This window comes from Aethalodelphis obliquidens, unplaced genomic scaffold (genome assembly GCF_003676395.1).
Source record: "Aethalodelphis obliquidens isolate GAN/ISIS:26980383/991018 unplaced genomic scaffold, ASM367639v1 scaffold5, whole genome shotgun sequence".
In the NCBI taxonomy this organism is placed as follows: domain Eukaryota; kingdom Metazoa; phylum Chordata; class Mammalia; order Artiodactyla; family Delphinidae; genus Aethalodelphis; species Aethalodelphis obliquidens.
Genome location: NW_020837949.1, coordinates 17,357,846 through 17,371,278, shown reverse-complemented (window position 1 = coordinate 17,371,278; position 13,433 = coordinate 17,357,846). Strand labels below are relative to the sequence as shown.

The window sequence follows — 13,433 nt, the reverse complement described above, 5'->3', positions numbered from 1 at the left end:
GTAAGGCCTCTCAAATGCCAGGCTTGGAACTCACCCAACGTCACTTCCACTGTACTGTTTTGGTCCAAGCAAGTCAGAAGGCCCACCCAGATTCAGTGTGGCAGATGATTACATAATGGCTTGAATTCAGGGACGTGGGTGGTTGACAGAGGGACATAGAAAGAAAGATAGGTATTCCAGGCGGATAGGAAAGCAGATGTACAAGTACGTACCAGAAAGCATGTTGTACCTGGGGAATAACAAATAGTTCAGAGTGATTAGAGTAAAGGGCACTTGAGGGAGAATAAGCGTGAGGAGGTTGAAGAAGGAGGCGGAACCAGATCAGGAAGTGGCATGAGTGCCTTCCTAAGAAGTTTCAAATGTTACCCATAGGAACTAGGTCACTGAGAAATTTTGATTAGGGCACGTACATGATATGATTTGTGTATTTGAGTATCACTTTGGGAGACCATGAGAAGGGGTGAGATGGAAATCAGGAAGACCCTTGAGAAAGCTATTGCAAAATACCAGGTATAAGAAGATGAGACCTCAATGGAACAGTGGCATAGGGAGCAGAGAAAAGAAAAAGGACTCCAGAAATATTTATGAGGCAAGGTGAATAGGATATGGCAATTGAAGGAAGAATATGGAGTGGATCCCAAGTTTCCAACTTTGGTAACTGAGTAGATACAGGGGACTGAGATTTGTGAGAAAAGTGCTCATTTAAGCTTTGGATCAATTGATTTTGAGGTGCTTTATGACAGTCAATAGAAGCGTGGGTAGACAAGTTGGATATACAAATCTGAATCCTAGGAGAGAGGACTGGATTAAAGATACAAGTACAAAATTCATTAACAAACAGGTGGTGGTAAGAAGCCATAGATCCCAGAAGCATGTAGAATGGTAGAATAGAGGCTGGGAATGACCAAAAGGGAAGAACAACATTTAATGATGAGAAGAGAAAGAGAAGGTGCTTTCTCTGGTGGCGCAGTGGTTAAGAATCCGCTTGCCAATGCAGGGGACACGGGTTCAATCCCTGGTCTGGGAAGATCCCACATGCTGCAGAGCAACTAAGCCTGTGCACCACAACTAGTGAGCCTGTGCTCTAGAGCCCGTGAGCCACAACTACATGAGCCTGCATACCGCAAGTACTGAAGCCCACGCGTCTAGAGCCGGTGCTCCACAACAAGAGAAGCCACTGCAATGAGAAGCCCGTGCACTGCAATGAAGAGTAGCCCCACTAGAGAAAGCCCACAAGCAGCAACGAAGACCCAACACAGCCAAAAATAAATAGATAAAATAAATAAATTTATTTAAAAAGAGAGAGAGAGAAAGAGAAGGTCATATAGGAAACTTAAAAAGGAGAACTATAAAGACAGGAGGAAAACTAGGAGGGGTGGTGCCCCATAAGTCAAGGGAGAAAAGAATTTCTAAGGTATTCGGAAAAGTGCTTGTGGGGTTTGACAATCGATCACTGGTGACCACGCTGAGAGCAGTTTTAGAGGAGCTAAATAACCCAATTGCTATGGATTGAGTAAACCTCAATCAAGCGAGAGCATGCCTGTTATGTGAGATGATGGGTGAGGGGGAGTTGCAGGAAGTTAGATTTCCTTCATCGAAAGTGATCTACCGAGAGGGAAATGTGTGGGCTTAAAGAGTGTGTGAGGGGAAGGCTCATAATAGTTGTGCTGAGAAAGAAAATCTTCTTTGAATGCCACTTCCTGCCAAGTTTCTGCTCAATATTTTTCTCACTTTCATGCTAAACTTCGGAAAAAATCCCTTTACCTTTTCATTCTCTCTTCCCCTTCACTCCTTAAGACCACTTTCACTGTAATCCGGCATTTGTCTCTATATAACAATGACTTTCAAAAAAATTACCCGTGACTTTTGTGTCCCACCTAATGTACATTGTGTCATTCAATACTATTTGTTCAGAAGAATGAATATGCTTGCTATTCTTAACAATGTACTCTGTGATTTTGTTTAAATTATTTAATTCTGATTTCCAGTAGTGAAATGAGACTATAAACTCTATTTTCTCCCAATCTCAGTGGAATGTTGGAGGAGTTGATAAAGTGAGGTTGTGAGGTACATGGAACATCTATGAAGTAAGCAGCTATAATTATATTTCCCTAGTAGGATTGTTTCAGGGATTAAATGAGATAATGTAACAACAACAACATTCTTAATAAATATTCTTAATAAATATCTGGTATATGATAGCAAATTCATTTTAAATTTATTTTTTATTGAAGTATAGTTGAGTTACAATGTTGTGTTAATTACTGCTGTACAAAAAAGTGGCTCAGTTATATACATACATTCTTTTTCCTATATTTTTCCATTATGGTTATCACAGGATATTGAATATAGTTCCTTGTGCTATACCGTAGGACCTTGTTGTTTGAAAGCAAATTCTTAATAATTATCTGGCATATGATAGCAAATGGTAATGACTGTATTTTAGTTTGAAAACTAGCAAACTAAAATTTAGCAAGTGAAAAAAGAAGGTCCAGTTATTTGGGGTGCTTAGGTAGAAAAATATTTGGTGTTTATGAAATGATATGTCTGCAAATTGCTTCAAAATAATCTCCTGTGTTGGGGGTGAGGAACAGGAACTGGCCAGCTATTGAAGCTGGTCATTCATTATTCTAATTTTGTATACATCTGAAATTTTCATAATAAAAAGTTATGATTGTTTAACTGCATGCAACTATATTGACGCAATACACTGGTATATACAGTAGATGAAATGTAATGAACTTAGTTTGCAACCCATCAAATGGAGTTTTGAGGTTTAGACACCTTACACCCCACTCCACTCCCCAAAGTAAGGGAGTAACGCAAGGAAGATTTAATTTGAAATGGAGATAATTATTTGGATTTACGGCTTTCATAATATCATAAGTGGGAGTCATTTCAATAAACAGTCTTTTTCTGTTCCAGCTAACCAACTTTAATCACTAGAAATAAACTACAAGTCCCAGGATGCACTGCATGATTAACGTCAACTCGAGGACCTCGGGTCTTACCCTCGCCTGACTTAAATGGGAATTTTCGTCAATCCCGGCGAAAATTGACGTCTGTGACTTAGAACAGATTTTGGAGTATTTGTACGCCTGTGTCGGTCGAGCGTGCATTTCGGAAGGGACAGCGTGGTATCTTTCTGATTAGGCGTGGCCCCGGGCAGCCTCACCCTCTTCTGGGGCTTCCGTGCGGCGGGAGGGCTCCGTTAGTTCGCCTCCAAGATGGCGACGCTGTTGGCGGTAAATTCGGGTAGGTACGGCCGGGCCAGAAGGCAAGCTGTGGGGCAGGGTGCTGGTCCGTTCTTCAGGCAGAGACGTGGGCAGTGAGGTTCCTCGGCGTCCAGGTCCGCACTTGTGCATAGTTGCCGCTTCTCCCTAGCTTTGGGCCTAGAGTCCCGCCCCTCCCCAGTTTGAATGGCGCGCGTCGGCGCTGCGGCTCTAGCCCTAGCGTTGGGGCTTAAGGATCGAGGCACGGAGGCTTGGTCCCCTGGAACCGGGCGTGCAGTTCCCGCAGCCCGAGGCCGAGTCTGGTCCCTTCCATTCCCCACCCCATTATGTGTCTGCGGTCCGAATTCCTGCAGGATTTGCAGTTCTCCGGCAATGAGGCCGGGAGACCTGAGATATTTTTCATCCACGAGCGCAGGCTGAAAACTCGCACCTCAAAATGGACACTGGGGCCCTTCTTGGAGGTTGGGTGGGTGGGTGGGGTCCTACAGGAAAAGAGGCCGCTTAATTATGAAGCCTGCAATCCGGAAGGTGGCCCAGGAGTGCCGTGACTCCCAGCTCTGCGAGTGTGGCCCGCCCCTGGATGCTCCTGTACCTTTGGAGCAGTAGATCTTCGGGGAGGGGCAGAATCTAGAAGGGAGTAAAGAAACTCTGAAAGATTTGGATTGGGTCCTCTGGGCAATTCTCAATCAGGGGCGGAACCCCCCCGTCTCCATCGGGGCGTTTGAAAGAGTGGGTGCATTTTGACTGTCAAAATTCCTGGGATGCACCGCTGGCTCCTGGTGGGCGGGCCAAGGATCCAAAAGTGCTGCAGCGGCCGGAGCGGGCCTGAAAATGAAGAATTTCCTGCTCAGAATGCCTTGATTGAGCCGTACTAAACTTAATGGGCGGTTAAGAGCACGTCTGTGTGGTAAATGCTTGTAGAGAATCTCACTCAAGAGGAGTCTTTTCTGGGCGCCTTTTCTTTCCGTCCTTATACAGTCTTTTTGTTGCTGGTTTGTTCTTTTCACACGACTGATATTCTTGAAAACTTATCTAAACCTGACTTTTGCAAATCAAACCATTTCGGAAACACTACGATAAATTGTTTTATAATAATGAATGATTATGTTTATCAAGTACCTCCTTTTTCGCAGCCACTGGACTAAGCGTTGTACTTTCATCTTATTTAGTCCCCTTTATACAACTCTGGGGTAGCTGCTATTAAACACCCCATTTTACAGGTTTGGAAATAGAGTCTTAGAGTGGTTAAGTAACTTCTCCAAGGTTATACAGCTAATGATTCGAAGCCAGTCTTTGATACTTAAACGTCTACATGCTCCTACTTAAGTAAAACCTAATTCATTTCATTACATAATATTTCCATATATCTGAATGTTAGTAGTGAAATTACTTCCTTAGTACTGCTGTCCTGCCCTCCCACACAGATGTAAACTTAAAACAAGGCTTGTGTGTTGTATGTGTGGTTATATACTTTTCTTTAGTATGTACTTGTTTTAAGTTACTATCATTAAACATAAATCATTGAAGGAAAAGGAGTTGCCAACAGTTGCAAAGAGTATACATTGTATAACAAGGCCTTGTGGCAGGAGTGTTTAATTGGCAACGTAGAAAGGAAATTTTTTTTTTTTTTTTTTGCGGTACGCGGGCCTTTCACTGTTGTGGCTTCTCCCGCTGCGGAGCACAGGTTCCGGACGCGCAGGCTCAGCGGCCATGGCTCACGGGCCCAGCCGCTCCGCGGCATGCGGGATCCTCCCGGACCGGGGCACGAACCCGTGTCCCCTGCATCGGCAGGCGGACTCTCCACCACTGCGCAACCAGGGAAGCCTGAAAGGAAACATTTTTAAGAGCCCAGTCAGGAGAATATATTTTTTAAAAAAGTAAATGTGCAGGGAAGCAACCCAAATGTCCATTGACGAATGAATTGGGTAAACAATGTGGTCTATAGATATATAATGGAATGTTATTTAGCGTTAAGAAGGAAATCCTGTCTTAATTCTCAGCATGAATCAACCTTGAAGACATTCTGCTAAGTGAAGTAAGCTAGTAACAAAAAGACGAATACTGTATGATCCTACTTGTATGAGGGATTGAAAGTAATAGAAACAAAGAATGTTGGTTGCCAGAGGTTGGTGGGAGGGGGAAATGGGGAGTTGTTTAACGGGTACAAAATTTCAGTTTTGCAAGATGAAAGAGTTCTGGAGATCTGTTGTACAACAGTGTGAAAGCCCTTAATGCTACTGAACTGCACACTTCAAAATGTTTTTAAGATGGCAAATTCTATATTATGTGCTTTTTTACCATAATTAAAAAAAAATTAAACATCTCAGAGTTGTAGAAGGGGAAAAAAGTAGGGGTAGAGTTTGAAGCCCTATGCCTGAGTTTCAGCGGCATGATTTACTAGTATTGTGACCTGTATCAGCCCGGCTGAGTAGACCTACAGGCTTGTGAGTAAGCAACCATTAACACTGACAATCCTTGGATGGCTGTCTGGTCACCCCTGTCCTGTTCATAGCATTGTCTATTTCAGACCTTTTCCACACTCCTCAAATCTAGTCTCCTAGTCACAGAGAAAATAAAAGCCAACAGGCATGAACTCTTTTTTTCACCCTTGAACCTACAAACCTAGATATATCTGCACTCTTTCGAGTCAGTTTCCCTGTGTCTTCCTGTCTAAGGTAAATCCTGCCCTTTACACTCTTCTCCCCATTATCCCCTCTTCTCTCTTTTGTTCCTTTTCTTTCCACTAATTGCCCAAATCTTTATCTTGATCTCATGCCTCATTCCAGTTACTGTCCTCTTGCTCCTCTTCACAGTCAAACCTTTCAAAGATTCATCAGTGTTCAGACTCTGTTGTCATACCTTCTCCTCCTCTACCCACTCTAGTCTGTTAGCATCCTCCTGAACAGCTCTCAACATTTACATGCTTTTCTGTTTCACTAAGTCCACCAGACACTTGAAATCTATCTCACTTGATCTTTTAGGGTAAAGACCCAAATCCTTAACATGGGCAGGTAAGCCCTGCATGGTATGGCAGTTGCCTCCCTTGCTGATCCCTTCTTGGTACTCTTGCTCTCTTGGCATTTTCAGGGGTTTGAGAGTGCAGCATTTCCTCTTGCCTCGGGAACCCACATGCTGTCTTCCTGGAGTGTACATCCACCACCTCCCGCTCCTACTTTTTTTTTTTTTCTTTTTTTTTGCGGTACGCGGGCCTCTCACTGTTGTGGCCTCTCCCGTTGTGGAGCACAGGCTCCGGACACGCAGGCTCAGCGGCCATGGCTCACGGGCCCAGCCGCTCTGCGGCATGTGGGATCTTCCCAGACTGGGGCACGAACCCGTGTCCCCTGCATCAGCAGGCACACTCCCAACCACTGCGCCACCAGGGAAGCCCCTCCCACTCCTACTTTTATCCTTCACATTTCAGCCCAATTATCACTTGTTCAGTGAATCCTTCCCTTCCCTGATCTCCCTGGCTAGGTCCATTCCCCTATTATGTGATCGTTGCCCTGGGTACTTCACCTTCATAGCACATACCATAATGGATATTGCCCTTATGTATGACTATATGGTAAATGTGCTTCCTCACTACACTGTGAGCTTACCCATACCTAGTACATGATGAATGAGTGAATAAATTTGACTTGCTGGAGGTATTCCTAAAATTTAGGAAAGTAAATGTATTCCTCAAACAAGCAAATGACTTATGTTAAAAATACATATTTAGTAATTTGGAAAAATTATAGCCTCCTTTCATCTGTAATCAATAACAGGGAGATATTTACCAAAATTAGTCAAACCAAAGACAAAATGAATATAAATCTTTGTTGCAACTACCTTCTGTGATGTGTTGATGTTAATGATGGACTCAGGAGGCTGGTATCTGTGGGGTTTTTTAGTGTAGATTTTTGATCTGTTATTGGATGCCTCCCCACAAATGGGGGGAAGTGGAATTCTCTCTAGAATTCACTGAACTTATTCAAACTAATTATGTATAGTGCAAAGAAAGTTATTCTTCAGGGGTTCTATTGAGTATTACTTTTATAGACAGTTTACTTTTGTTCGCTTTTTGTCAGGTTTTAAAAATACCTGTGGTAAGGCAAGTTTCACATTTGCCTACAAGTCATTTTTGATAACTTTCCTTCATCCCCTGTGCCAATCAGTTACCAGTTCTGACTCTACCAACAGACCTTGCCTTTCTACATTACTGCCTTCATCCTGGTTAAGGTTCCGTCACCTCGTGAGTAGCTTACCTACCCAACATCCTTGGGTCCTGACACTTCATATTGTAGTTAGTCCATTGGTCACACCATTGTCCAATTTCATTTTGTCATCTACTACTTGAAACATTCCCATTTACTAACAGGAAAATTTCCATCTTGGCCAGGAATATAAGGCTCAAACCTACTCTGTCCTTTGCAGCTGGAAAGAGCCAAGAAGATGATCTCTAGGGAAGTCAGTTAGTCACCATCCAACTAGCACCTCACAGGCAGTCACCAGGATCCAGGGTCAGGTCCTCATTTTGGCAGGCCTGGAACTGTGATGTTTGTTAGTGTGTATCCACAGTTGAGTAGATTCCAGTAATTGATGTTCTCTGATCACATTGGGAAAAGACAGATATATAAACCAGTATGTCAATTAATTGATCTTTAGTGGGAAGTACATCTGCATGGATACTCATTTCATCAGCACATTTTTAATTCTAGAAATTTATATGACAAGCTATATTTTTCATTAGAAGATTGGCAAGTTTAGGATCAAAACAGGAGAAGCAACGCAGGGAGTTGGATGGTTGTCTCTATGTAAGGTCTAGACATGGTGATTCCCATTCCTCCACATCCCCACACCAAAGACCTGATGCAAAACTTCCTGCTCTGCCCTTCAGATTAGGTTAGAGTCTTCCTTTTATATGTTCACATAGCACTCTGTACCTCTCCCTTAGACTGGTAGTTCTGTTTTGTTTTTTTTTTTTTAATTTTTATTTTTGTCTGTGTTGGGTCTTCGTTGCTGTGCGTGGGCTTTCTCTAGTTGCGGCGAGTAGGGGCTACTCTTCGTTGCAGTGCGCGGGCTTCTCATTGCGGTGGCTTCTCTTGCTGCAGAGCACGGGCTCTAGGCGCACGGGCTTCAGTAGTTGTGGCTCGCGGGCTCTAGAGCGCAGGTTCAGCAGTTGTGGCCCACGGGCTTAGTTGCTCCGTGGCACGTGGGATCTTCCTGGACAAGGGCTCGAACCCTTGTCCCCTGCATTGGCAGGCGGATTCTTAACCACTGTGCCACTAGGGAAGCCCTGGTAGTTAGTTGTGTTTTGAATCCTGCATTTAATGCCTGTCTTTCTTGTCAGTCTATAAGTTCTCTGAGGCCTGGGATCCTGTCTGTCTTGCTTGCTCTGTAGTCCCTGGCACATGCATGACCCTCAGTAAATGTTTGTTGAGTGAATGGCTGATCCAGCTTGACTGGTTTAGTCTGTCCTCTCCCTGTACATCCTTTTTTTTTTTGCGGTACGTGGGCCTGTCACTGTTGTGGCCTCTCCTGTTGCAGAGCACAGGCTCCGGACGCTCAGGCTCAGCGGCCATGGCTCACGGGCCCAGGCGCTCCGCGGCATGTGGCATCTTCCCGGACCGGGGCACGTACCCGTGTCCCCTGCATCGGCAGGCGGACTCTCAACCACTGCGCCACCAGGGAAGCCCAACCTGCACATCCTTTTTTTAAAAAAAAAAATTTGCCCAGTAAATTGCCTTCTTCTGACAACATTGTTCATAAGATTGTAATGCATTTAGTTAGGTTATCTTGCATGTCATTCTGACTGTTCTGGTGACTTTAGTGGGATTTGTGTTTTCTCAGATGGCAGTTAAACATGTTTGCAGACCACCCTTTACGGTTTAAGCTATAGTTAGTTCATCTGTTGAGTGAGTGAGTGGTTTTGATTAGTTTCTCTTTCAGAGTCTTTATAAACACAGGGGTGCCATATCTGATTGTTTGCAAACAGAAACTTTGGGCTTCCAGGTCGTGTTTTTCTAACCATGCTTAGTAGCAAAAGCTCTCTAAGTATTACTTATTATTGTTATTACCTTTACAAAGCAAAATGTGATCCTTTTTATATGAGTTTACAAAAGAATTCCATATTTCTATGTTGTTTTTTAATAGCTAATGTCCCAGCCAAAACAAAAACTTATTCTTTCAGCTTCCAAGTTTTATAGAATCTGATTTTTTTCCCCCGTATTCTTGCTTTTCCTCTAGATGATAGGGAGGGAAGGAAAGGCAGTTACATTTATTGAGTGACTATGATATGCCAGACACTATATTGTATATTTTACCTAGTTTATCTCATTTAATTCGTTCAACCCTATGAAGCAGGTGATCTCCCCATTTTATATAAAAGGAAACTGAACTTCAAAGAGGTTATTTTCTCACTCCATGTCACGTAACTAATATTAAGTGACAAAACCAGGTTCAGCTGATATTCCAATTTAAAGTCAGGATTTACTTTATATTAAGTTAGGTAAAATGACGTTTATATTATTGCTTGTGAATTCTAATATTCTTTTATATTAATCTTTGGTTTGTATATATAACTCCTTATATTTAAAAGTAGCTGTGAGCAAAAAAAAAAAAAAAAAAGGAGCTGTGAGCATGACTAAAATGTATAGACGATAACCTTACCTTATTTTCCAAATATATGTTTTATTTGATGCTGATTTTTATTTTTTTTCTTTAAGCTGCTAGTCTGTGGGGTCCTTACAAAGACATTTGGCAGACTGTGGGAAATGCTCTTTGGAGAAGACAACCTGAAGCTGTTCACCTTCTTGACATGATTTTGAAGAAACACAAACCTGACTTCATCTCATTGTTCAGAAACCCAGTAGGAAATTTTCTTTTTTTGCTTCTTGGATTTGCTTTTTCCTTTAAAGATTGAAGGAGCAAGTAAATTCTTAATGCATGTAAATGAAATGTTACTTGTTCTAGTCCATTGATTCAAGTTTTTCCTAAAAATGGAAGTTTCCTGGGAGCAATTATTATCTTTTTTCTCTTCTCCATAGACGTTAATATTGTATTTATCTCTAGCTAGGAGATATCTTAATAGTATTTGAATACAATTTAGAAAGTTCCGTATATTTCAGAAATATGGGCCTCCTTGGAATTTCTGACTTATAGTTAATCTGTCTAAGCTTAGTAAGATTGATTATTTTATTTATTCCCAGGTACACTTCAACATTTTAACTCTTCATAATGCTATGTAAGTTGTGTTAGCAGTTAATTCTTACATATTGTTAATCACTGCATCTTGACGTACTTTTCAACCAGGGGTAGAGTACTTCAGTGGCAGGGATTCATATTAGGAAGCTCCTTTCCCTGCTGCTTGACAATTTTTTTTTATAGACCAGCAAGACCATCTAAGAACTATTTAAGAGCCCTAGCCTGGGAGCCAGTTGAGCTGAGTTCCAGTCTTGGCTCTACCACTAAAGAGTTGTATGACCACAGGCAAGTCACCTGACTTATCTGGGCATCAGTTTTTCCATTCTGTTAATAGAGCAGTTGAATTAAATGACTGTGTGGCATTTTTCAAGGTGTAAATACCTAAGATTTTATGATCTATCAAGTAATTCTATACTATATGTTATTTGTTAAATATTTGCACCAAGTAAGCCTTTTTGCAAATAAGACTACATTTTAAAATAACATACTAATAAGCTATCATTAGCCCTACTAATTAATTCTATAATTTTTTTCAATTTGCTATTTCCCACTTGAAGATTTATTGTTTTTATATGTATTAAAGATATACTTGGAAAGTTTCTTAGACATTTGAAAAATAGTATGCTATTTTGTGTGATTTCTCAACATTTTTTAGTTCAGAGTTTAGCAGAAGCAGTTATTGAGAAGGTAATAACAGTATAAAAAGTTGAAAGTGATGTAAAATGTTACCTCATAAAGGTCTAACTATATCTGATAGTTAGACCTCTATCTGATAAGCAATGCTCCTGTTTGTCACTTTACCAGACTGCCTTGTGAATAAACTTCTCTAGGTAACAATTTACCTTGTCTCCATGTGCTATTGTCATTACATGATCCTATTTATTTATTTTTATTGTTGTAGCCCAAAAATGTTCAACAACATGAGAAGGTTCAGAAAGCCAGTACAGAGGGAGTTGCTATCCAGGGTCAACAGGGAACCCGACTTCTTCCTGAACAGCTTATTAAAGAAGCCTTTATCCTCAGTGACCTTTTTGATATTGGAGAATTGGCAGCTGTTGAGCTTCTCCTTGCTGGTAGGTTGACATTTAACTGAACCTATGGTAAGGTAGTACATAAATGTAAAATTATTCACTTGTAATTTAAAATATTATATCACTTAGATTCCAAAATAGTTTCTAAAGATGTAGTTTATTTGATATTCACAGTGTTTCCTTTTGTTTATCTTTGACTAATGGGAAGGCTTTAGTTTAGTGATTAGAGTTGTTAAAGGAAATTTAACTGTTTTAAGATAGACTTTTTCATGGTAATTGACTAGCAAAGAATGACTGCATCTCAGAAGTTTTGTAGCAGAAAGCATTTATTGTCATATAATGAGTAAGAAGGTAAGGTCACTGCTTTTTTGGAGTTTCTTTTTGAGGGGGTGATTCAGATAATGAGTAAAGAATAAGATAATTTCGATAATACTGAGTTCTAGGAAGAAAATAAAACAAGGCAGTGGGATATAGAGACATGGGGGATGATAGGGGGCACCTGTAAGTAGGGTACTTAGGGGAGGCCTCTCTGAGATTGGGACATTTGATCTGCGACCTGCATGATGACAAGATACCAGAGTTGTTGGGGAAGGGTGTTCCAGGGAGAGTAGACAGCTCAAGGTGCGAATAAAGGCCTGCTGAAGGATACAAAGACCACTGTGGCTGGAACATCAGGAACTAGGGAGAATGAAGGAAGACGAGGACAGAGCAGGAGTTGGATCATAGTCTTGCAGGCCATGAAGATTATTTGGATTTTATTCTAATTACAGTGGGAGGTTGTTGGCAGGGGCTTTAAGCAGGAGTTACAGAATCCAGAATAACTGAAATTATTTCTCTGGCTGCTGTAGAGAGAAAAGATTGAAATTTCCATAAAATAAGCAGTTCATTTTAATTATAGCAAGGGAACCATGTGAAGAAGCCAGGTGGGCATTTTAATTGAAAGAAAGTCTAATATGTCTGAAGATAGCATGTGGCTGCCAGAATCCTTTTTGACCTAAGCCTGCATTAAAAGAAATATGATATTGAGAATGACTAAGGTCGTTTTCCCGTTCTGTGATGCAGATGTTAACTGGACATGCTTGAATTTTGAGTTTAACTCAAAACTTCATTTAACAGTTATTCTTTCTGTGCATATTATGGGCCAGGCACTGTGTTAAGACTCCAGGGATATAAAGATGAATAAAACTTCAACTAGTGTAAAGGAGCTCATGGTCTAGTAATTGAGAAAGACATGGAAACCAATAACTATGCCACCATTAAGTAGATTAATGCATGGTTTAGGGATGGTCCAGAGGGGAGGCATTTAAATTGACCTCAGGTTGTACAGGGAAGTCCACAAAGATAACGAGGCTTACGGTAGTTGTTGAAAAATGAGTAGGCATATGTCAGGTGGAGTAGGTGTGCACTCAGGAAGACAGAGGGCATCTAGACAGAAGAAATCGCCTGTAAGAGGTGTGAGGCAGTGAGATGAATTTGGGGAACAGAAGGGAGTAGAGTGTAAGAGCGATTGGGCCAAGGGGTGAAAAATACCATAGGAAATGAAACAGAAACTATAGGCAAAGTAGTTCAGAAAAGACAAAGTAGAACTTATTCAAAGGAGAGCAGTTTAAAAGGGCGAGTAGGGCTTCCCTGGTGGCGCAGTGCTTGAGAGTCCCCCTGCCAATGCAGGGGACACGGGTTCGTGCCCCGGTCCGGGAAGATCCCACATGCCGCGGAGCGGCTGGGCGCGTGAGCCATGGCCGCTGAGCCTGCGCGTCTGGAGCCTGTGCTCCGCAACGGGAGAGGCCACAACAGTGAGAGGCCTGCGTACCGCAAAAAAAAAGGGCCAGTGAAAGCTGAAACATAAGAAAATGTTATTTAATTTACTAGGGGAAGAAACATACAAATATTTGAAAGACTTTTTGTGAAAGAGATAAAACAATGGGTAGATGTTTGAAGTAGAGGACTTTTTTTTTTTTTTTTTTTTTGGCGGTACGTGGGCCTC

General features: G+C 41.6%; 1 protein-coding gene across 3 annotated transcripts in view; it reads left to right on the top strand.

Moving 5' to 3' along the window:
• The first annotated feature begins 3,133 nt into the window (after positions 1-3,133).
• Positions 3,134-13,433, top strand: part of NUP205 (nucleoporin 205) — an 81,177-nt gene continuing 70,877 nt past the window's right edge. For 2 of the 3 annotated variants that reach the window (XM_027101811.1, XM_027101810.1), the window contains exons 1-3: positions 3,136-3,255; positions 9,941-10,083; positions 11,320-11,491. In XM_027101811.1, the coding sequence (XP_026957612.1) occupies positions 3,228-3,255; positions 9,941-10,083; positions 11,320-11,491 (343 nt within the window). In that variant the 5' untranslated portion in view covers positions 3,136-3,227. Of the gene's footprint in view, positions 3,256-9,940; positions 10,084-11,319; positions 11,492-13,433 lie in introns of all 3 variants that reach the window. The other variant, XR_003431873.1, reaches the window with a different exon arrangement.